The sequence below is a fragment of the Corvus hawaiiensis genome, chromosome 5, assembly GCF_020740725.1.
Source record: "Corvus hawaiiensis isolate bCorHaw1 chromosome 5, bCorHaw1.pri.cur, whole genome shotgun sequence".
Classification (NCBI taxonomy): domain Eukaryota; kingdom Metazoa; phylum Chordata; class Aves; order Passeriformes; family Corvidae; genus Corvus; species Corvus hawaiiensis.
Genome location: NC_063217.1, coordinates 47,739,708 through 47,762,002, shown reverse-complemented (window position 1 = coordinate 47,762,002; position 22,295 = coordinate 47,739,708). Strand labels below are relative to the sequence as shown.

Here is a 22,295-nt window from a genome sequence, read left to right as displayed (position 1 = left end):
AGATGAGGGAAGGGGATGAAGAAGATGCGATTTCTCCACTCTGTTTCATCAAACTCATTATATTTCAAATAGTATTTCAGCTTGAGTAGCTTCCCTTGTTCAGCTTCATCTCTACCTGTTCTGTTGGGCACTCCATCTTTCTTCTCCCTGTGCAGTAGGGAAGGTGGGAACAAGCCATCTCTTCCCATTAGTGACCAGAGCTGACAATGGAGGAAGGACGTGACCAAAGGGGACAAGCAACCAGCACAAGATAAAGTCTTAGAAAAATGAGAGGGGGCACTGGGGAAAAACTGAGAAAATAAAATATCCTTCAAATTGCTGAATGTCCTTCTAATATCTGAAAAGCTTCTTGAATTGGTAGGCTGCAACACAGTACTTTCTGATAACTGCAATACAAAGCCATGAAAAATTGATTTGCTTCATTAACATTTTAGGACCTTATTAGCTGGAATGAAATTGACTGTCAAGGCATTTTAAGGGAGAGTCATGGTGTAATGAGCTCAGTGCGAATTATCCTCATCCCAGAATAGAAACAGGCCTGTCACTGAGTAACCAGGCCCAGAATCTACCTTTTGGTTATTTTTAATTCCACCCCTTCAGCCCTATCTGCCATAAGCACTTTCCCAATCTGCCAAAGCAAGGCACCAGCTGGAGAGAAAGCTGCAGCCAGCCCCAACCTGTCCTTACCCAGTAACAGCAAGGGACAACTGCACACAGAGCATCCACCTGAACACTAGACACCACTGGCTGCAGACAGTCCAGACAGCAACAATTCCCATCAGTCTCAGCCCATCTTTCCAAACATTTCAAAGTAATTTCAAAGCTATTACTCCCCCATCACAAAGGAGATACTGACCCTTCTTTTATCCAGATGATCAGCACACCGCAGGTCCAACTAAATGGAAAAAAAGCAGTTTGAAAGAGTTCCCAAAGCCATTACTATGATAAACAGTTAACAGGCAGGGTTCACTGAAGTCTGCAGGGAGTACCAGGACTGGTCACCATCCTGCTACCTCTGTCTCTCTGTTTGGGTCACAACACATTAATAGGTGGCCATGTGAAAAGCCAGCCCCCAGAGCAGGCTGTACAAGACTCAGTCCCACTGACTTCTAGTCTTATGCAACTGATGAGGCCGGGCCAAGACTCCATCTGCCCTTCTGCTAACTTTAGAGAATTAGCCAAGTCTGCAAGACACTTTTCCTCACAATAGTCTAGCAACTAATACTGCACCCTGAACTGGCTGATTGTTTCCTGCCTGCTCCAACACAAAAACTAGAAAGCCTCAATGCAGGTACTACATGGTGCACGTGAGGAAAAGCAAAAGGAAGCACCTGACAGAGACTGCAGATGGCTGCAACGCAAGGGTTCACAAGCAGACCAGACTGACAAAGTGTGTTCAAGCATTGCTAAAGAGACAAATCCACCCGCTGATGACAGACTAAGGCTGGGAGAGCACTTGGGACAATTTTTTTTCCCTGTTGGCTTACTCTTTCCTCACAAGATGCATGCCATGGTCGAAGGTAGGATTCTGGCTATGAAGCCCCTCTTCTAGAAGTTGACCGGTGTCCAGCTGGGAAGTGAAAAACCTGGAGTTCTCCCTTGTAGTAACCTTTTACACTCTAGCACAGCATCCTTTCTTCCTTTTTTTTTTTTTTAATTTACTTGCCTTTTGCCAGCCAAGCAAAAGGAGAACAAACCAAAAGACACATACAAGACTTGTGTTTACGTGTGCTGCCCAACAGTTTTCTCTGAAATTAAATTAACTCCTCTCTGGGTAAAAGTAACTTGATTCCATGAGTTGCTGTTGCCTTAGGGCCATTCCAAGGTTTCAGTGTGTTTTGCAAACTGAACTGGAAGCAGCTGTATTTTCAAACCTGTTGCGGTAAGTATTCTCTCCCAGATCACTTAAGGTGAGATGCATGTGCAATACCCCTCTGTAAAGCTATTCTGGTCACCCTAAAACACTCACTGTTCATCAGGACAACCACAGTCCACTTAAACATAGGAACATTGTTTTTTTACCCTTCAACATCGACTGGTCTAAGGAGGAAAGTCTTAACACCATAGGTTCTGCTCATACTCAAATCAAGTGTTTTACCTGGTTATTGAACCAACTTGAACTCATCCCTGCTCTAATCTATCAACATAACTTTGTATTGAAGTAATTTTACTGGGGAATTTGGTTTATGCATGAACATAACAAAATTTATTCTAGGCTCATGCTTAATTGGAACAAAATGCCTCCACAGCACTTTTCCTTCAAAGCTATCCACTTTCTACAAAGTAATAACTAACCCCACACTACATGCTGTCCGCAGGTATGGCTTTAGCTGACCAGGAAGCTGCAGGATCAGAGAAGTTTCCTTAATTACAAGGACATCAGCTATAACTTCCTTATATGCATATCTTTTTTTCATTTACACTCTAGTTTGTTAAGTACATCCTTAGTCAAGTGTTTCTTCCTTGTGAGACTGAGTGTGATGTAGATTTGCATCAAGCTATATGGCTAAAATCAGAGGGAACAGAGCACCAAGACCAGTGGCAAATTCTCCTCTTGGTCTCATGCATAATGCCACAATTAAAGCATTGCTGGTGCACATGGAAGTGCCCAAGCAGCACTTCACAGAGCTCAGAGCCTGAGTCTCTCTATGCCAACAGAGGTGGAAAACTGATTTTTGTTTTGAATCTACTCTGTTTGGTTTAATGTATCTTTTGTTATTACCAAAATTGCTGTCTTTGAAATTTGAGTGACCTGCTGGCTTTCTCTTGCTCAATGATAGGACATCCTTTTACTGGATCCTTTTACTGGACGTAGGTCTATCCTTTTACTATTAACAGCTTTTACTTGTTCCCTTTTCCAGAGGGGATGAGAGCTAATATTTTGATTTTTCTTTTCTTTTTGTGTTGATTTTGGATTCCTTAGCATTTCCAATAATTTAACCAGTCTTTTCTGAACACTCTCATTCCCCAATATCCAAACCGATGACAGCCAACTAAAAGCTGTAAATCAATGCAATAGCTAGCTTTTTCTTACAAATACCTTTTTCCCAAGGAAAATTGCTTATTTATGAACTTAATATTATAGATTGTTTTATTATCTCTGCTGAGACCAATTCTTATGGCTTTTTATTCTACCACTGGAATGACTCCCAGTGAGAAGTCACGTGAAAACAGAAACAATAGCTTTGCTACTTAACTCTTACAGAGTACATTGCCTGCTAAATGCCATCTGGTATGGGTTCTCAGTGCCCAAAAGTCAACTGCAGCATCCATCTTTGCTGTTTAAAAATCGCTTCTATGGTAGTCATGTTTGTTACTGAAACAGGAAGGAGCTATGGGGCCCAGAAAGAACTCATCAGCCTCCCAGGGAGGCAGCAGTACTGCCAGGAGAACATTTAACTCCTCCACCATTTCTTCTACCCCCCTGCACCTTTCCAGGAGCTGCCAGTTTCCTCATAGGGAACTCTGTCCCAAAGCTCAGCTCTCTCCTGGTCCCCTATTTGTGCTGTAAACCAGTTATTACTTCCAGATTTCCACCAGGTGGATAACTCTGAGGCACTTACTCACCAGTGTCATTGTAACACAGCCCTGACCCACCCCTCCTTCAGATGTTTTACCAACTCACCTCAACTGCAAGCTTACTGGCTCTCCTCTGGATGGGATCTGTCTTGGGGAGAAACCACCTTAAAACTTCCCAGTCATCAACTTACACTGACCAAAAAGGAGACTCAGGGACATCTTAAGCATACACTGGAGATATCCCAAGAGTGAGGACTACTGGGATTGAAAAAAAACCAGGAAGCAGCAGGATTCTTGCTCTCAAACACCATTCAGTGCCAGAGTTCAGGCCCCCAATCAGGCTTGCTCTGAGGGGAGGTGAAACAGCTCAAGAGGTGGCTACTACCAGAAAAGTGGGAAAAATGCTGGCATACAGAGGAGAAGAGGATATATTTCAGAGCTACTCAGAGTTCACATGCTGTTTTAGACAGTGCACTTTCCACAATAAAATGGCAGAGCAACAGCCAAAGAAATAAGGTAAATCACACAAACTGTATGTCATTACCATCACAAGAGAAGTAAATGCTGCACCATGTCCAGGACCACAATCTGTTCTGAGATGCAGGAGGCCCTACAGGACTACCAGTGTTTTGGACACAGATGGTTAAAAGGGGGAGTACAAACCAGATTGGACTAGATTGCCCTTTCCTTCTCTCCACCACCACCAGAGGTTTGCTCTGTGAGAGAAAATTCCAAGAGAACAGACCTACGAGCTACTTCTGTCTGTGCATGTAAGGATTTTGCACGCTTGGTGCTACTGGAAACGTGTCCCACAGCTCTGGACTTCACCAGCAGCCGCCTGGGAGCCAGACAGAGGTGCCTGTCTCCATCCTTCCTCAGCTGGTTCCCTCCCACCTCCCTCGGTCTCCTGCATTTTGTTCTTAAACACTCAAGCCAGAAAAAGAGTCCTCCAAGCAGGGAAAAGCTTTATTAAAATGACTTCCGATTAAAAACGAATTTTAAATCCTTTTGTGATGATGAGCAGATTATCTGCATCATGCTGCATTATGCAACTGAGAATAAAGCAGCACAGAGCAAGGGGTAAAACTGCTGTCTCCAGCAGAATCATAATTCTGTGGGCAGTTCTCAGTTCCAACACTCACCTGCAAGATTCAGATGGGACTGGGTGCACTTGGTACATGCCAGGAAGCAGAATCATGCATGAAACTTACATGATTCAGCAGCTGCAGAGCAGAGGCTGTTTTGCAACACGGCTTTCAACCAAAGGTGCTGTTTCAGGGAAAGACAGACACTAAATGCTTCAGGAAGCACAGCTAAAAGTAATAAACTCTGACCTGGAGCCTGGGCATGGGCCTGCCATAAAACATGACAACTTGGGATCCCATACAGGCAATAAACTAAAGGCTGGTCAAGAACTGCCCTCAAGCTGCCCAACCTCACTACAAGGACCACGCTGCCACCCTGGTGCCTGGGGGAAGGTGCAGCCATGCACTGAGTGAACAGCCACACTGCTCAGCTTCCCCCTAGCCAAAGACACCTGGCCACACTTGCACAGTGGCCAGCTTTTAATGGGAAGCACAGTTTTAGCATCTGCAAAGTGCTGGGCCAGAAATCCAAGTCACAGATTCAGAGCCAACCTACTGCACTTCCCAAAATGGTCCATTAAGCATCTCCTCTCATCACACCCTCTTCAGCCCAACGGCTGGTTGGGGGGAGTTTCTTTAAGTTTTTTAAAACTTTTTTTCTTTTTTTAAATCAGATCCCTGTGTGAATCACTAAACTGAACACAATCTTACCATGTCCGGCAACATTTTCTTAACATTGTGTTGAACTTGACTGCAGGCACTCAAAAATGTGCATGTGTGTATCTACATAACATGCTAAACACTCTTTTGTCAGAGAAGAAAGATGTGATTTATTTCAAAGAAGGACAAAGAACAAGTTAAAAATAACAGAGAGCTTCAAAAGCTTTGTGGTAGTTTTCCATTACAAAAGACACAGAGAAAAGTGATTTTTTTTTCTGATCCCAGGGGAAGGTTCCCAAACTTTTCTTTCATCCAAGGAAGTCTTCACTTTGGCTGAGCCTTTGAGGCACAAATACATTGGCTAGGAAAAGATGCACACAAGACTCAACTCTTGATTGTTTATTTCAGCATCTCACCCTAGCAAGGCTCCAAGCTGACCACAGCAGCCACTTGCTGAGCTGAATTATTTGCCTATGCAAGCATCAGTTAAGATCTTGCCAAAATCCAGTAATGATCACCTGAGAACCCGTAGGGCTCCCTCGGGGCACACACATGCTCCTCTGAGAAACGACAAACTTCTCGCTTACTCAAGGTGCCATGAAAATCTCGCCAATGCTGAAACACAGCACGATCCTTCACGTGACAGCATGAGCGAGACTCCCCGCCCAAAACTCCTGAAAGTACATGTTCAGGTACGCAGATCTGATTGGACCTTTTAGTGAGGACAAAGCACACTGGAGTTTCATTACCTACATAACCCTCTGGCACCATCATGAACCTGAATAAAAGCACCTGGAGATGACCAAAGTTTCAGAGTGAGGCTCACGTTGCCTCTATTTTCACCCACTGAACATTTCTACACAACTGTCCACCAGAAGTTAAAATGATGCTAAAGTAAGAAATAAATTCTTGTTCAGCAGATTTCTGGGATATTGAGGTCAGCAAAAAAAAGGTGTCTCTTCCCAAAATCCCAGTTGTCTTCCTTCACTCCATCTCAATGTGAAAGCAGGCGTGGGATGTTCAGAAACAAGTCAGAAGGCTCTTGAAGCAGAGCAGTCAGCTATAATCAAGTATGAGCTTGAACCTCCACAGAGAAAGTTTTAACAAAGGAGATGGCTTAAAAAACACCCAAACAACCCAAACAAATAAAAACCCAAACCCAAAATGAGTAAGGAAGTTGGAAATCTTGAATTATATTCCTGACACCAAGAGCTCAAGGTGCTCAGCAGGGCATGATTCCACCAGTGCATTTTCCAGGCAGGGATGGCTCAATCCTGGTCCTAACAGTGTACAGTAAAAGGTCCATTAATTAAAGAGATCTGTGAAACCACAGGCTTGACTGGTTCCCATGTAAGCCTCTCATTGCGTCTGCTCCTTTGGTTCCAGCCAAACATCTCTCCTATACTGTCCTCCCAGAATTTGGAGGATGAGTGAAGTAGTGGTATGTGTGTGTGTTAAAATCCATCACCATTGCCACTCACTACATCTACAAGATGTTGGAGAAGTTCAGAGCCATTGAAGCTCTGAGCCCCAGAGACCCTCTACTGAGTGGGCAGGGCTCAAGAGAGCTGAGCAGGGCTGTAAAGGGGGGCCCCAACACAGCACTGGCACATGCTCAACATGAGCAGGCTGCCCTCAGAGCCCTGAAGCTGCAGCACAGCCGCCTGACTTCACAGAAACAAATTTCTTCTTTCACACTGCAGCCATCACTTAGTGCCCAACCAAAATAGATTTAAGCTGTTCTGTAGTAAAAATAACAGCGACCAAGAAACATTATGTCAGATCACAGGAAGGGGAAGCTCTTTTTTGTTAGATTTTCTAAATTTAGCCACTTTGATATACCAGAGTCATATGGATATGAGAATCTTCCAAATCTAGTGCATGCATCACTGTCTGAAATAAGAGCACGAAAATCTCTCGGACAAAGAAAGAGGCTGTTCAAAAGGAAGGTTTAGAGAAATGCACAGGGAGCTGAAAACTCATCTGATTATGCAACGAGTGTAAGTAGGCCTGGTGCTTGCTGCCGACTCCCTGGTTTGGAAACCTGCCACCAAGAACCCTCTGCTTCAGCACATTCAACCCCATCCAGCAGTTCTGCCTATAAAATTGTGGTGGGTTAACCCTGGCTGGATGCCAGGTGCCCACCAAAGCCACTCTACCACTCCTTTCCTCAATGAGACAGGGGAGAGAAAATACAGGCTCGCTGAGATAAGAGCAGGGAGAGATCACTCACCCATTGCTGTCATGGGCAAAATAGACTCGACTTTGGAAAATTTAATTTTTTACCCATCAAATCAGAGAAGGATAATGAGAAATAACCCAAATCTTAAAACACCTCTGTCCTATCCAGTCCTTCTTCCTCTGCTCAACTTCACTCCTTTTTGCCTCCTGATTTTCTCTACCTCCTCCCTCTCCAGTGGCACAGAGGGTCAGGAATGGGGTCTGCAGTCAGTTCATCATAGATTGTCTCTGCTGCTCCTTCCTCCTAAGGGAAGGACTCCTCGGACTTTTCCCCTGCTCCAGTGTGGGGCCCCTTCCACAGACTGTAGTTCTTCACAGACTGCTCCTGCAAGGGTCCCCCACAGGGTCTTAAGTCCTACCAGCAAACCTACTCTAGCATTGGCTCCTCTCTCCATGGGTCCATAGGTCCTGTCTGAGGTCTGCTTCAGCACAGGCTTCTCACAGGATCACAGCCTCCTTCAGGCATCCACCTGCAACTGCTGCTGCAAGGGGGTTTGGTTTTTTTCCCCTTTTCATATGTTATCCCACAGGTACTGCCACCACTGCTGATGGGCTTGGCCTTGGCCAGTGCTGGGTCCATCTTGGAGGCATCTGTCAGAGAGATGGGAAGCTTCCAGCAGCTTCTCACAGGAGCAAACCCTGTAGGGCCCCACTCCCGCTACCAAAACTTTGCCATGCAAACCCAGTGCAAAAATACAGCCACACACAGCAAGGGGGTAAGAAGCATCATGCACACCAGGAGAGGAAACGCACAATCTTCCATCTCTTCCCCTCACTGCAGTAGCACAGACATATAATAAAGGATAAGTTTGTCCATCTTCCCCTGCCTGGAATGTCCTGGAAATGCGGAGAGGTCCACCTGCTTGTTTCTCTCTGAACACAGCATGCTGGCTTCCTGAAGATACAGTCCAGATGAGGCTTCCCCAAGAAAGCCAACCCATCCAAAGGACTACCCAGGGAATACTTTGAGCCAGAACTGATTATTGCAGCTCTCACTGCTTGTTTCTAGTTGGGCTGCTCAGCAATACAGTGGTGCAAGACGGAGCGACTCAAGAAGTTCAACAGTGGGACAGAGGCTGGCTGGCTCAAAGCCCACATTAAGGCAGCGGAGGCCAAGCCAGCAGCTGTTCTCTCAACCTACAGCGCACTTTAAAACCATTTTAGACTAAGAAACAGCTCCCTATCATTGAGTGAGAGTTTGGCACCACACAGCTCCTGCTCAGTCAGACACCGGTTTGTCTGGATTTGCAATTTCCCATGCCCTTTGGCTACTCCCAGCTGCGTCTGCAATTTGCAAGACGCCTTCCGTACACTCAAAGGTGTGCAGAGCAGCCCAGCTGCCACCCTACTGCCACTTCTGCTCCAGCTCCTGTGCATCTCCTCATGATTAAATCACCCTGCTAAGGAAGGTAATCGCTCCTGTGAGCCACTCACAGCTTCACAGATGAAGAATTACCAAAATAAGGGGACAAGTAAGTTATGTAGCTGCCTCAAGTCCCCCTTTGGTCCCATAGAGACAAGGTCCCAGCTGTTCGGCTCTTTTGGGGAGAAAATAAAGAGTTCTACATAAACAATTTGAACTATTCCCTATCACACATCACAATAAATACAGCTGCAGATTATTAAACATTGAGGATGTAACCCTGAAAAGTGCAAAGATCAGCAATTTGACAGACAATCATGCTATTTTCCCCATAATGTAGTAAAAGAGAACATGTGTACAGACTGGTGAGTTACACACAATATAAATACAGAAAGAGGGTGGAAAGATAAAAATTCAAGTGTCAGGAGGGTCAATATGAGAGGACTGATAGAATGGGTCTTTATCACCAGCCATCACTCCATCTCTTTGTACTTCATTCTTTACTGATCTCAATTTATCTGAGAATTTGAATGAGAGATGAAAATCCAACTGTTCAGACATGGGCAACAGGAATATTTAGAGTAAAAGACTGATGTCAGGCAGCCAGTCTCAGACAGAGGTCCCTGTCTCTCTGTCCTCCACTGTACAGCCTGCACACATTTCAGCTCTGCAAATTGCTAAGTTCTAACACTATCTGTTCAGAGAAAAACTGCTTGCCATGCATACCTGACTGCTGTGTTTAAGAAAGAGGCCACAGGGAGTGGAGAAGGTACTAAATAGCCAGCAACAGAGTTCCACAACTACAGCTAGAGAAGCAGCAGGGTTCTGCTGCACCAGGTACACTCGTGGTCTGTGCTGCAGGACAATTTTGCAGTTCTGCTGTGTCCATCATAAACTTTCAGAAACAGCATGACAAAGATGCCTTTTTCTTCTGCTGCAAGAAGCTCATCCTCTGTATGTTGCCCATGTAGCTGGGGTGGGGGGAGGGGGTTGGGTCTTCCTGAGTATGAGAACACTTGTTTTGGGATAAGTTTGGGACAAATCAGCCCTTCTAGCAGTTCTCTGCTCCCAACCTTGCATTGATGCAGAAGAACTAAACACACTGTACATGTCTCTCAAAGTTAAGCAAGGCCAAATCACTGTACATCTTCAATATTTTTCCACTGTGTGGTTTCATGGGGCAGAAATCACTAGACACATTGGATGCAAACTAGGTCAAGCACCGCTGTCTCAAACTCTGCAGATTTTGATGCTCTGGAAACCATGGCCATTTAATTTTTTAGAAAGTTCATCAACAACCGTACCCTACTGCAAGGGCAGGATCTGTCCCCTATTAGATACCATTGCTGGAGAGAAAAACACCTGCTAAAAATGCAAAGAACATGCTCCAAGAGGAATTCAGCACACAGACTGGAAAGTTACTATGCACAGATAATTCAAGAAACAACTCTTAATTGAAGTGTGCTATAATCTTGTATTCTGTTAGGACAAAAACCTACAATATTCATTTTATCACCAGTCATTTGTGGGCACGAGGCCCATAAATCCCTGTCCTACCACTGTTGTACCTTTGTTTTGTTCCTGTCACATTGTAACAGGAAGAGACTGAAAACTCTACAGAAAGTGATGGGTACCATGAATGAAGGAGGAAGGAGTTTTCTCAGAACAGTCTAGGTTCCCTCAGATAACACAAATAAAAATGTTTCTCTAAACTGGACTCTTGGCAAACATCACCCTAAAACTGGGTATAAGAGATACCCTAGTATTGCTTGCATAGAGTCTTGCAGAAATGCAAGAAATCCCACCACTAAAAGCCCAGCAGAAGTCTCCCATCATCTTATCAGTACAATTCAATGTATCCTAGATCAACAACAACACAGCTGCTTCCTGGAGTGTTCGAGCACCAAATCTGAGTCAGCACGTGGCAATACAAGGCAGGTCTGAACAGGATTTGAGATGGAACTTTATTTTGTGCTGAAGGTTACTTGACCTCGTTCAGTTCAGTCTGATCTTCACAAAGCACTCAGTTTAATGAACTTCCCAACGGAAGCACCTTGCTCATCTCAAAGCTGTTGTTTGGTTCATGCAGAGCTTGCCATGTTCAACTGCCAATTCAAAATTAATGCTACTTTGTAAAGTCTGTAGGTCCTAGGTCATTTTCACACCCGTCCCCCACCAATCCACAGCTAAAACCAGTAAGGAGTGTACTCAGTACACCTTTGCGTAAAGGTCAGAGCTTTTGAAAATGACCACTGTGAAAACAAAAAAACACATCTGAAATTAAGGTCTTGCTTTAAACCACAACCAACTCCAGCAGGCAAGCACTTCAGCAATCACAGCTCAGTCTGAGCACAGCCTCCATCCACTGGCCACAGACAAGTCACCCCTAACCACAGAACCTGCGTTAAGTCTGAAACCACACTACTATTGACCATGTTGGCAACCCGATCAGTGTTAGCACTGAGCCTTAGCCAGGAAAATACCACAAGTACAATATGTCTTCAGCCTCCAGCAGCCTCCTGAGGCAGAACCGTAATCCCTCAAATATGTTCCATCTGAACATCCCAAATTAAATTTCTCCCAAAGCTAACCAGCCATTTTTTTTCACAGGTCTTGCACCCCCCAATCTCAGTTCTTCCATCTGGTTGCCCAGAAATAAACTGCTAGAGGACAAAACTCTCCCAGCTGGTCTAGCTGGAACAAAGGCCACATTCACACAGGTGACCTTGCCATCCAAGACTGTAAACTTCATCCACGCAAGAGCTTCTAAAAACATCACGGCCTCCTCATCCTCTGTATAAAACAGCTCCCTCACACTGTGGTCACCAGAATCCCATCAGCTCTCCTGATGTAGGCAAGACCACCATATAAGAGACCATGGAGGCACGCTGAGATTCCTATAACCCAACTGCATTACTTACTCAGACACAGATAAGTTCTTAGCTAGTCAAAAGCCCTGATACATTTTGTTTGCAGCAGAGGAATTTGGTGGTTATAATTCACACAGAAATCTCAGACACTCCCTTCCCACTCCTTGTCCCTACAAGGAGCTCCCTTAAAACAGGCATCCCACAAGCTCCAAAGCACCTGAGAAGGGGCGATCTTATTTGGCACCAGCCAGCTTGGTTACTCTCACAGTTGTCCACATCTGTGTGACAAGCACAAATACCACAAATAAGGAGAGGGAGATAAAAGGATATAACTGATTACCTTGTATTCAACCCCCAGACCACAATTTTCTTTACATATCTACATATCTAGAGGTTATTCTTTCTGTATTCATGATGGGGGGGGATGGGGGGGAAGGTATAAAAAAAATTGTACACTGATGACTTCCAAGAATTCAAACCCCACACAGGACTTTCCACTAAATAAATTTTTCTCCTTCTTCCCTGGCAAATTGCTTTCAAGAGCCAAACAACCTGCACTATTAGTAGCAAATTACTAACTGGAGAGCATGCTAGGCTACCACAGTTGCCTGCTAATACTGCAAAAGCAATGCACACCACAGCTTACAGGAGAATTACCTACTAGATGCACTCTTATTCTGTTTTTAAACTGACACTGTTTTTTCACTGCTCTATCCCAATGTCAAGTAACATGTTCACGACCCCAAAAGACAACAATAATTCAGCACGGTTGGTGATTTTCCACCATCTGCTCCTGAGATGCATAAGCAGTAGGCCCCTGTAATACATGCATGTGGATCGTTCACATGCTAAATCTAAACTAAACTTACACAGGAAAACTTTTCCCACTTCAGTGGTTGTAGAAGCAGGCATCATATCACCAGATGTGTGAGCACACAAGACAATGGATATCATGTTTCATGACACCGGTGTCCACAGCATGCTGAAGCAGCACACAAATCAGTCCTCATGTAATCAACTGACTCCAGAGAGCAGAAAACCTACATCAACATCTTATCTCACCCTCACAGTCAGTAGCTTTTAAACAGATCTCACGCAATGAAACAAAGAATCATTTGGTACCCAGCAACTCTTTTATAGGTCATTTCCTGCAAAGACAAATTTCAGCAACTGTAATAAAAAACACAAACCAAAAACACAAACCAAAAAAAAAGTAATGCGCTGAAGGCCAAGAACTCTGCTTTGCTTCACTAACCAAACCAAAAGGATCCACTCAACCAAATCTAGCATCTCCCTGGTTCGGTGATGACAGCTCAAAGTCCAGAGGCTCAAAGCCCAGAGATGACTCCCACGGGGAACAGGTCAGGGCAAGACAAGTTGTTAAGGGACAAACCAGAAGAGCTTCCCTGTACCGGAGCTGACATACCACAAAAGCTTTCTTTTCTCACAAATGCATAGAAACTTTTTGCGTAAGGAAGAGGATTCCTTTGAGCAAGGAAGAGGATTTCTTCAAGCAGTGTTAAGTGTGCAAGTTGCCATTCTAATTTCAAGTAATTTTAACAAGTTCTATATTAAGAGCTTTAAAATAAAAGCCCCCAAACACACACAATACAAGGTAACCAGACACTGCAGGACAGCTTTAAGAAGGCAATTCAAAAACCTCAGCCTTTCCTCCAGCATCCACATTCCCTCTCATTCCTGTGTCCTCCCAAGCTAGACGGTCAGGCACAAGCCCAAGTCTGCACTGACTACTTCAGTTCTCTCCAAAGACTGGTTCCCACATCTGTGCCCCACCAGGGACAGTCCCACGGCAGCCATCCATGCTGCATACCATACTCTTCCTCTGGCAATTTCTCAGCCTCCTCCAAGACCACAGAAACATTCATTGTCCCTTTCAACAGGTTGTTTAAATTAGAGGATGCCACAGCCACTAAACAAGAGGACCTGAAATGCTCACCTTGCAACACAGGTTAATGTGAAGCAAATCTCTAAAAATCCCTGGTAGCAAATAGGCTACTACTGTGTTTCTACACTGTTACCTATAGCAAGTCACACCAGTCAAGGTTGTCACTTCAACAGCACAGAAGCCAGCTCTAGTCAGTAAACTAAATTATCCATGCTAGAGCCACAGAATGACAATAGCTTCCCCAAGTCCAGCAACCAATCTATGCTCTTCTACTGAACCACAGGGCCCTGTTCAGCTTCATCCTGCCAGATCATCCACGGCCATAGCTCACATGGTGCTGAAGTCTTGTCCCGTTGTCTCCAGTTATGCCCCAGAGTACTCTGCTGAAGCCACAGCCTGCAGGATAGTGTGACAACAGCCCCAAAACAGACATAAGATCTACTTTGAAAGTCAAGCAAAAAAAGACTCCACCTGCAAATGGGGAAAATAGAAGGCTGCCTGATGCTAGCATCAGGCTCTGTAACAAGCAGGTGTTGTTCTACTGCAATTGTCTGTGAAAAGAACCCCAGCTACTTAAAGCATGACTACAAAGTGGAATTAGATACCTGACATGAGCCTTTCACTGAGCAGCAACTCAGATTTTGGAGCAACCTCTGAGCCCTTCTGACAAAACCAGTCCCACCCGCTCTCGCCTCACCTTGCACTGGGTGACTCGACAGCATGACACACCATAGGATCTTCCACCTTCCTATCTCCTGACTCTATCCCAGCCACCAAAAGAGGTTATGATAGCTTTTGACTCCAATGTGGGGCTGGTGAGCATGGTTCACTTCGAATCATGAGCATAAGGTGGCCTATTTAGCCCTGCTCTAGCCATGACAGAGACACTCACAGGGGAACTACACTATGATACCTCTGTCTGTACCCCTTAAGGTGACTGGCAGTATAATCCTTGCTTCTGTTCACCCTTGATGTGGGAGACAGGCAGAGTAGAGGCTTGTGATCTCCTCCCTGCTCTGATACCTCAAGAAGGGGATAGTAAGGCAGGTGGCCAATGTGCACTTTTCTCTCCACAGGAGACCTCTTGCTAGTCTTCCAGAATCTTTCAAAGCTCCCCAATAGCTCTGGAGCATCCTTCTGGACACGGGCTGCTAGGCTCACACAGTATCTTTGCCCATGGCTTTCCATTTGTTGTCATATTTTTATTCTGTGAAAACCCATATCCACTTATCTTACTTGTGACAGCATTCTGCCCATCTTCTACGACTAACACAGACCCTGACTTTCTTATGTCTAAACTCATACAGCCACTTCACAGGCAGGAATAAAGGAAAACCACTGGTCAAACATAATCCCTCCCTGTCCAAACACCAGAAGAATCAGACATAGAACGTCAGGATACCTTGTACAAAAGACAGTCTGGAAGCACACGTGGTGACCCAGACCTGGCCTAGCACAGGGCAAGGGGAAACAGCAGCAGGGCAGTTAGCAGGTGCACACGAATGCAAGCTTGGAAAATCCAGTCACATTTGTCCAAACAAAGCACACGTGTCTACTATCAGACAGATGGCAAACTATCTCCATCCCCCAATCCCAAGTCACTTAATAGCTTATGGGACATGAATAACCTAAAAGCTCTTCCATCCAGGGGGTAAAAGAACATCACATACAAATGAGAGCATTTCACAATGCCTGTGATGACCCAACTGAGGTCCTGTCATCTTGGAGAGGTGAACCATTCCTGTTGGTCACTCCAAGCAAGGATATGACTTTCTTAGGCTGGTAGGGACACTTTTACTTATATATAGTGCATATGTAAAGAAAAAAAATATTCAACACACCGAGTTGTTATCAGCCGAGTGGATGACTGCAGCCTCAAAGCACACTGAGATTGCAGCTCAGATGCCAATTCAGTTACTATTTCACCCAGCTACAAAACTGTTTCAAACACGAAAACTTCCTTAAAAGGACCCTAACAAGGCATTTTTGTATCACTTTCATTCACTGTTTGCAATAAGCCCTCAGAAAACTGAATCCAGAATCTCAGTTTTTATTAACCATTTCTATGCACAGTAGCTTGTTCCTAGAGTATTTCCATGTGTATTATTAATACTGGAAGCTATAGTGTGCAGGACAGAGAGGAAAGGGAAGGAGAGGAAAAGCAAAGATTAATCCTCAACTTGTGAACTACCTTTTTGAAGGGGATTCCAACAAAAATTTTGCATGACCAAAGAATGCACCATCAGTTTCATGAATGACGACACAGATTGCACAATCACTCAGAGCCAGACTGCACTTCCATTTTTGAGCACAAATTTGGCAGTGTCTCCCCAGAAATATTTCCCTTATTAAGGTCAACTGGCTGCAAAGCACTTCTTCAGTGCAGTCCTAAAAAGCCCACAGACTTATTTAAGTATTAGGAGCATTGTAATTGCCAGGAATTTCCACTAAAAGAGCTTGGAAAGAAACACAGACATCTCCCTCACTACATATTTTTGTAACATTAAACCCATCTCTTTCCTACACCTTGTCAAAAATGACACCAACCATGATTCACTTGCATGACAGCAAGCTTGGCAGTATGACTTTAAACATGCACACCTCCCAATCAACAAAATCAAGAGGAAAAAAAAAAGTCTTCAGCTTCAAGAATGCCATTTAGGGGCTCCTAAACAGTCTTTTACTCATAGAGCAGACACACAGCAAAGAATATTTTAGATTAAATGCAGACATACAGACCTCCCAAGCCAAATCACAGCTCACATTTTTCATATAGTCCATATCACAGGTGGGCTAGATCTAAGCATCATCCAAGACAACAAGGACCTTTCTCAATAAATTGCAGCCTTTAATCACTCTTCAGCATTTCCACAGATCAGCCTTGCCTTTTAAACATGTTTGTCTGCTGTTCTCCCAGCTAGTGTCACGCAGTATCCATGTTTAAGAGAGTCATTCCCTGCCCCAAGGCAGGGTCACACCTGGGATGCTATCCTGTGCCCCTGATAGCAAGGCCTGACTGCCCTGCTGGAGCTCCTCAAAAATGCTGCAGCCCCCTTTCCACAGGCAGCATCATCCAGGTGCCATTCACAGACCTGGCACACAAGCCCCAGCTCCTCCCATGCTCAGCACCCTGCTCACCTGTGCCTTCCCTTCCCAGCACACATGGCCTGGCTCCCAGGAGAGAGCAATCCTTTCCCACCTCTAAGGAAACACAGATGGCACAGCCAAATCCAAAGGAAAAGACCCTTCAATACCTCTCTCATGCTTCTGAACCTGCTCTGACTATCACTGGGGTCAGCAACAGCACCAACTGCCTGCAGGCAGTCTGGCTCCCCTTCACATTTCACTTTTAAAGCATCATCTACTCACAGGGAAAAAAGGGACAGCCACAAAGCATTCACCAGTTAAGAAGAAATAAAGGAGATACGTGACTGCAGACTGGAATTCTCAAGCCAAATCTTCAACAGCTGCCCATGACACCATCACACTGCATGTACATGTTTGCTGTCTTGACTAATTTTGGTGGGGTTTTGGGGAGGGTTGTTGGGTTTTTTTGTTTGGTTTGGTTGTTGGGGTTTTTTTCAGGGGTTCTGTGGCACGTTTGGTTTTTTTTTTGTTTCCAGGTTTTTTTTTTTTTGGAAAGCAGATCACATTGCCCTAAGCACCATGACAGCAGCAAGATATCACTCAGCATGTCTCACAGCATGGGTTCACCCCCCCAGTCCAATGGCTCTTACGTAAGTGAGCAGTTAAGAGGGAGATACAGTTGATGGAGCCAGGACTCAGGCTGAGGAGCAAACAGCATCTCCTTATTCTAAATGTCCAGAGGAAAAAAAACCTAACAAAACAAAACCCAAAAATCCAAACCCCAAAACAATCCCAAAAACCCCACACCTTATTGATCACATTTACTTATGAACAAATTCAGCACCATTGCTTGCTTTAACTCAAATCATGCTACAGTTCCCTGCAGAATTTCAGGCTACCTCTTAATAATGTTACAACACACCTCCAACATGGTTGTTAAAATGCAGATTTCTGGAGCATTGCTCACAGTCCAGAGTGTGTTTTGATTTCATGCAGATTTACACATCAAAGCACCCTTCCCATGGTGCAAGCCGCAGAGCAAACCCAAGCAGAACTGAGAGGACACTAGTTAGGAGGCAGTACCTGCACAAACAAAGTAAAACAGATGCTGCTGGAAAACATCACCAATAAAAATCACAACTTCAGAGGTGACAGCTTTATAAAGCACCACGACCAGTCATGTTCCAGAGGAGAGAGGTTATGCTTTTTTCGTTTGATGAAGGGAGAGAGAGGAAGGAAAATAAAATCCTCGTGAGAACAGCTCCAAAAGGCACAGTCTGGGAATCACTTCTAGGTGAGACACTTAAACAAAGAAGATGGAGTACCCTTCTCTCTTCAGGGAGGAATGCTTCCCGCTAGAGACAGGGCTCAGAGAAAGCTCTTTTTACACAGGGCTATGGAGACCAACGCACCCATTGTCTACCAGGAGGAGCTCTCCTGCATTCAGAGAGGCTGCAGCACAGGCCAGGTTTTGGGGGTGGAGGGTTGAAGTGGGGGATGGGGGACACCTGCAATGTTTTAGACATCTCTATGTGTGTTTACAAATAGCTCCAAGGAAGTGGGAGCTGCAGGGTGAAAGGAACTAGGGGGAAAAAAATCCCCCAACACCACAGTCCCCACTCAAAGGAATCAAAACAAGGAGGACAGGTTAGAGCCTTTTCAACAACAGCACTGCCAACCCTCAGGGCCAAAACCCAAAAAGCAGAGAGAAAAGGCACAGACAAAGGGGGATGTAACACCCCCCTCCTCTCAGAATAGGGTTATTTTAAGCCTGTCTCCTTGGAGCTACCCTAATATTTTCTCTCATGACTCAAACCACCAGGGAAAGGAGCTAGAGCAGAGAAGAAAAGAAAAAAGAAAAAACAAAAAAAAAGAAAAAAAGAAATAGAGCTAGGGCTGACCTCATAAGACACCTTTCTAGAAGGGGCAAGCTCCAGAAGAGATGAAAGGCAAGCTGGGCTGTGCCTTACCTGGAAAAGTGTGTGGGTTGGGTGACCCTCTTTTAAGGCACTTTGAACAGAGGACATGCACAGTGTAGTACAGGCCCGGCCATTCCTGGAGCAGGACATTCAGTTCTTCCACTAAAGGCGTAATAGCTTGCCAAGCTGTCCAGATATTTGGTAGGGACGCATGACTAGCGATAGACAGAGTGTCTGGCTGCAGAGCTCCCCTGGCAGGCCGGTAGCTCACCACCACAGGCACCTTTCCCCGGTAGGCATAAATCTGGTATTTGCCATCCGACCGCTGAACCACGTGGCTGTTAATCTGGACACTGTAGCGTGCAAACAAGCCGGGTGGGAAAATGAATGGAAAGCTATATTCAATCTGCAGCTGCTCCACCACGAAGGACTGTCCGCTCAGATTGGTGCCATTGATCCACGCCTCTGCATGGGGCACCTCGTTTTTCACGTAACAGGGAAACTTGTACCAAGCAGCTGCCCCATTTAAGGGCTTGCATTTGGGTTTGTTGACACAGTAACATAGCCCCATCTTCTCCAGCAGCTCCAGAATGAGCTGCAGATCCTCCCGGCTCTGGATGTGGGGCTTAAGAAGGAGACGGATAACATGGGCAGGAAGGAGGCCATGCAGCAAGAAGCCCTCCACGTAATGATGGAGCTGAGTGATCCTCAGTTCGTCAATCTGGGTGTCACTGAGCAGTTTCTGTAGCAGCACGGTGGCATCCCGCTGGCAAAAGACATTGAGGATGTCAATGAGCCGTGGCAGGTTGTGGAACACATACTCCCGCAAGGTGAGATGCTCCTCAAAGTAGAGCAGCTTTCCACTCTCGTGCAGGTAGGACAGGGCACTCTGGAGCCGATCCTCCGTCAGGCCTGCCTGCAAGCCCAGTCGGGCAGAGTCCCACCAGCTAAGCCACAACTGCTGAGCTTGTGGCTGGAAGTGCAGTTCCTCCAGCACTTGCCAGGACTTGGGCAACACCCGGTGCAGGTTTGGGAAGATATCCCGGTGCTCAGCCACCGAGAGGAGCTTGTCCCGCAGGCGACGCACCTGGCAACGGTCCTGGCAGCTGAAAGGCAGCACTGGAGAGAGGATCTGTGGGCGGTGGTTGAGAAGATACTGAAACTGGGCCTTCTTTCGCCGCAAGTTCTTGTCTGAGACTCCATAAAAGGCAGCGTGTGGGCTGGAGCAGCGCAGGTCAAAGTCCTGTCCCAGAGCCTCATCCACCTGCTGGACTAAGCTCTGGAGTCCCTCAGCATCCCTCTTCTCCTGCTGAGCGATCTGGTGATGGATGTCCAGGCACTTCTCTTCCAACTCCCGCTCCGCACAGAGGTCGGCATGGGTTCCCACCATGCACACCACAGCATGGGGCACCTTGGAACTGAGCCAGTGTAAGAAATAGCCCACAGAGGGGTAGAAGTGCTGAGGGACGTAGGCACTCAAATTCACCACCAGCACGTACAAGGCTCCAGGAGAGAGGAAGAAAGACTGGATCACATCATAGCTTGGGTCCCCTGCCAGCTCGTACACAATAAATGTCAGGCCCCTCTCTGCATCCGCTGTCCAGTCCATCACCTCGATGCCCTTACTGCCTCCTGATAGTCCTAGTCCCAGTGGTACTTGGGGGGCACTGGATGGCAGTGACAGTGCAGGGGATGGTGTCTCCCCTTTTGCTCGGTGAGAGGGCACACGAGAAGGGATATCCTGCCGCTCAACAGGGAGACATTCCACCTGCTGCATGACAGGTACCCGAGTTGAGGAACTGTCTTGAGGCTCTGGAAAGGGGCAACACCCAACTGTCACCCTCCCAATGTCCTGCTGCTGCCCAGGAAACCCTCTGTGCTGGGTGCTCCCTGCCTCCAGGCTTCCCATGTCCTCTCTCTGCCCATTTTCCTCCATGAGGCACCGTCTCAGCAGGGTCTTTCCTGCATCCTTTAGGCCCATGAGGACCAGCTTGAGGCGGGGTTTGAGGGCAGGCTGGGAGTGGGCCAGCTCCTGCTGGTAAGCTGCGATGTAGGGGATGCCTTTCATGCACACCTCGTAGGGGGGCTGGATGAGGGGGTTGTCTTTGATCTTCCACAGGGTGACACGGGAAAGCTGCCCGAAGCCCTCAGGCAGGATGGCGATCTGGTTGCCTTGCAGGACCAGCTCCTCCAGGCTGTGGAGGAGCACGATGGAGTCAGGCAGGTAGCGGATGCGGTTGTTGTCCAGCCAGAGAGTGCGGAGCTGGTGGAGCTGACAGAGGTGAGGGGGCAGCACGGTGAGCTGGTTGCGGCTCAGGTAGAGCTCCTCTAGACTGGGCAGCGCCAAGATGGCAGAGGGGAACTCCCCCAGCAGGTTGGAGGAGAGGTTCAGCATCTTGAGCCGCTGTAGTCTGCCAAAGCCAGCGGGCAGCGCCTGCAGCCGGTTGCCATCCAGCATGAGGCTCTCGAGGGCACTCAGCTGACAGAGGCCCTCTGGCAGGGATGCCAGCCCGGTGCCGCTGAGCCAGAGGATCTTGAGGCGGCGGAGGGCAGCGATGCCCTCGGGCAGGGCCCCGAGGTGGCGGTTGCCGGAACAGTCGAGCTCCTCCAGAGCGGCCAGCTCCAGCAGCGGGGCAGGGAAGGAGGGCAGCAGGTTATGGTCGACGTCGAGGGTGCGGAGGTGCCGCAGACGGCCCAGGCCCTCGGGCAGGCGGCGCAGGCGGTTGAAGCTGAGGTCGAGCTCCTCGAGGCAGCCCAGCTCGGCGAGGCGGGGGGGCAGCCCCGGGCCCTCGGCGCCCAGTTCGTTGTGGCTGAGGCTGAGCTTGCGCAGGCCCCGCAGCCCCGCCAGCGCCCCGCCGTCCCCCAGGCCCCGCAGCCGGTTGTGGCTGAGGTCGAGCTCGGCCAGGCGGCCCAGGTGGCGCAGGGCGGCGGCGGGCAGGCGGCCCAGCCGGTTGCGCCGCAGGCTGAGCACCCGCAGCCCGCTCAGGGCGGCGCCTACCTCCTCGGGCAGCTCCTCCAGCCCCCGCCCGCTCAGGTTCAGCGCCTCCAGCTCCCCCAGCGCCGCCGCCGCCAGGGACGGGCGGCGAGGAGCGGCGGCACCGGGGGGCGGCGGCGGCCCCCCCGGCGGCCCCGCGTCCGGCTCGGGCTCGGGCTCGCCAGGGCCGTCCCGCAGCTTCCGTGCGCGCAGGGCGGCGTCGCGCCACAGCCGCACCGCCTTCGGGGGCTCCGTCTGAGCCATGGCCGGGGGAGCGGGCCCCCGCCCCGCCCGACCCTACCTGCCGCCGCCGCCGCTGCTGCTCGCCATGGGCGCGGCCGCGCTGCGCATCGCCGCGACCGCGGCGGGCTCGGGGCTCCCCGTGGCTCCGCGCCGGCACTGCCGCCGCGCCGCCCCGCGCACGTACCGCCGCCGCCGCTGCCACCGCCCCGCCGGGGGCGGGACGCGGTCACGGTCCGGCCCCGGCAGCGCCGCACCGCCCCCGCGCCGGGGAGAGCCGGCCCTGGCTCTGGGGGGACACCCCGCCCCTGCCTGCCGGGCACCGGCCCGTTCTCCCCGGGCAGGAAGGGTCCGGGATGCTGACCTGAGACGCCCGGCCTGCGGCTCCTACCCCCGGCAACGCCCGGGAGAACGGCCCTTCGTGTGCCCCG

At 48.0% G+C, this 22,295-nt stretch overlaps 1 protein-coding gene across 3 annotated transcripts in view; it reads right to left on the bottom strand.

Annotated features, from left to right (window-relative positions):
- MFHAS1 (multifunctional ROCO family signaling regulator 1) overlaps nucleotides 1–21,946 on the bottom strand; it is a 35,064-nt gene extending 13,118 nt beyond the window's left edge. For 2 of the 3 annotated variants that reach the window (XR_007203509.1, XM_048303020.1), the window contains exon 1: nucleotides 18,702–21,944. Coding sequence is in view for 2 of the 3 variants with exons in the window: in XM_048303020.1 (XP_048158977.1) it covers nucleotides 18,702–21,888 (3,187 nt within the window). In the remaining variant the exon portion in view is untranslated. Of the gene's footprint in view, nucleotides 1–18,701 lie in introns of all 3 variants that reach the window. The other variant, XM_048303021.1, reaches the window with a different exon arrangement.
- Between the last annotated feature and the right edge of the window lie 349 nt (nucleotides 21,947–22,295).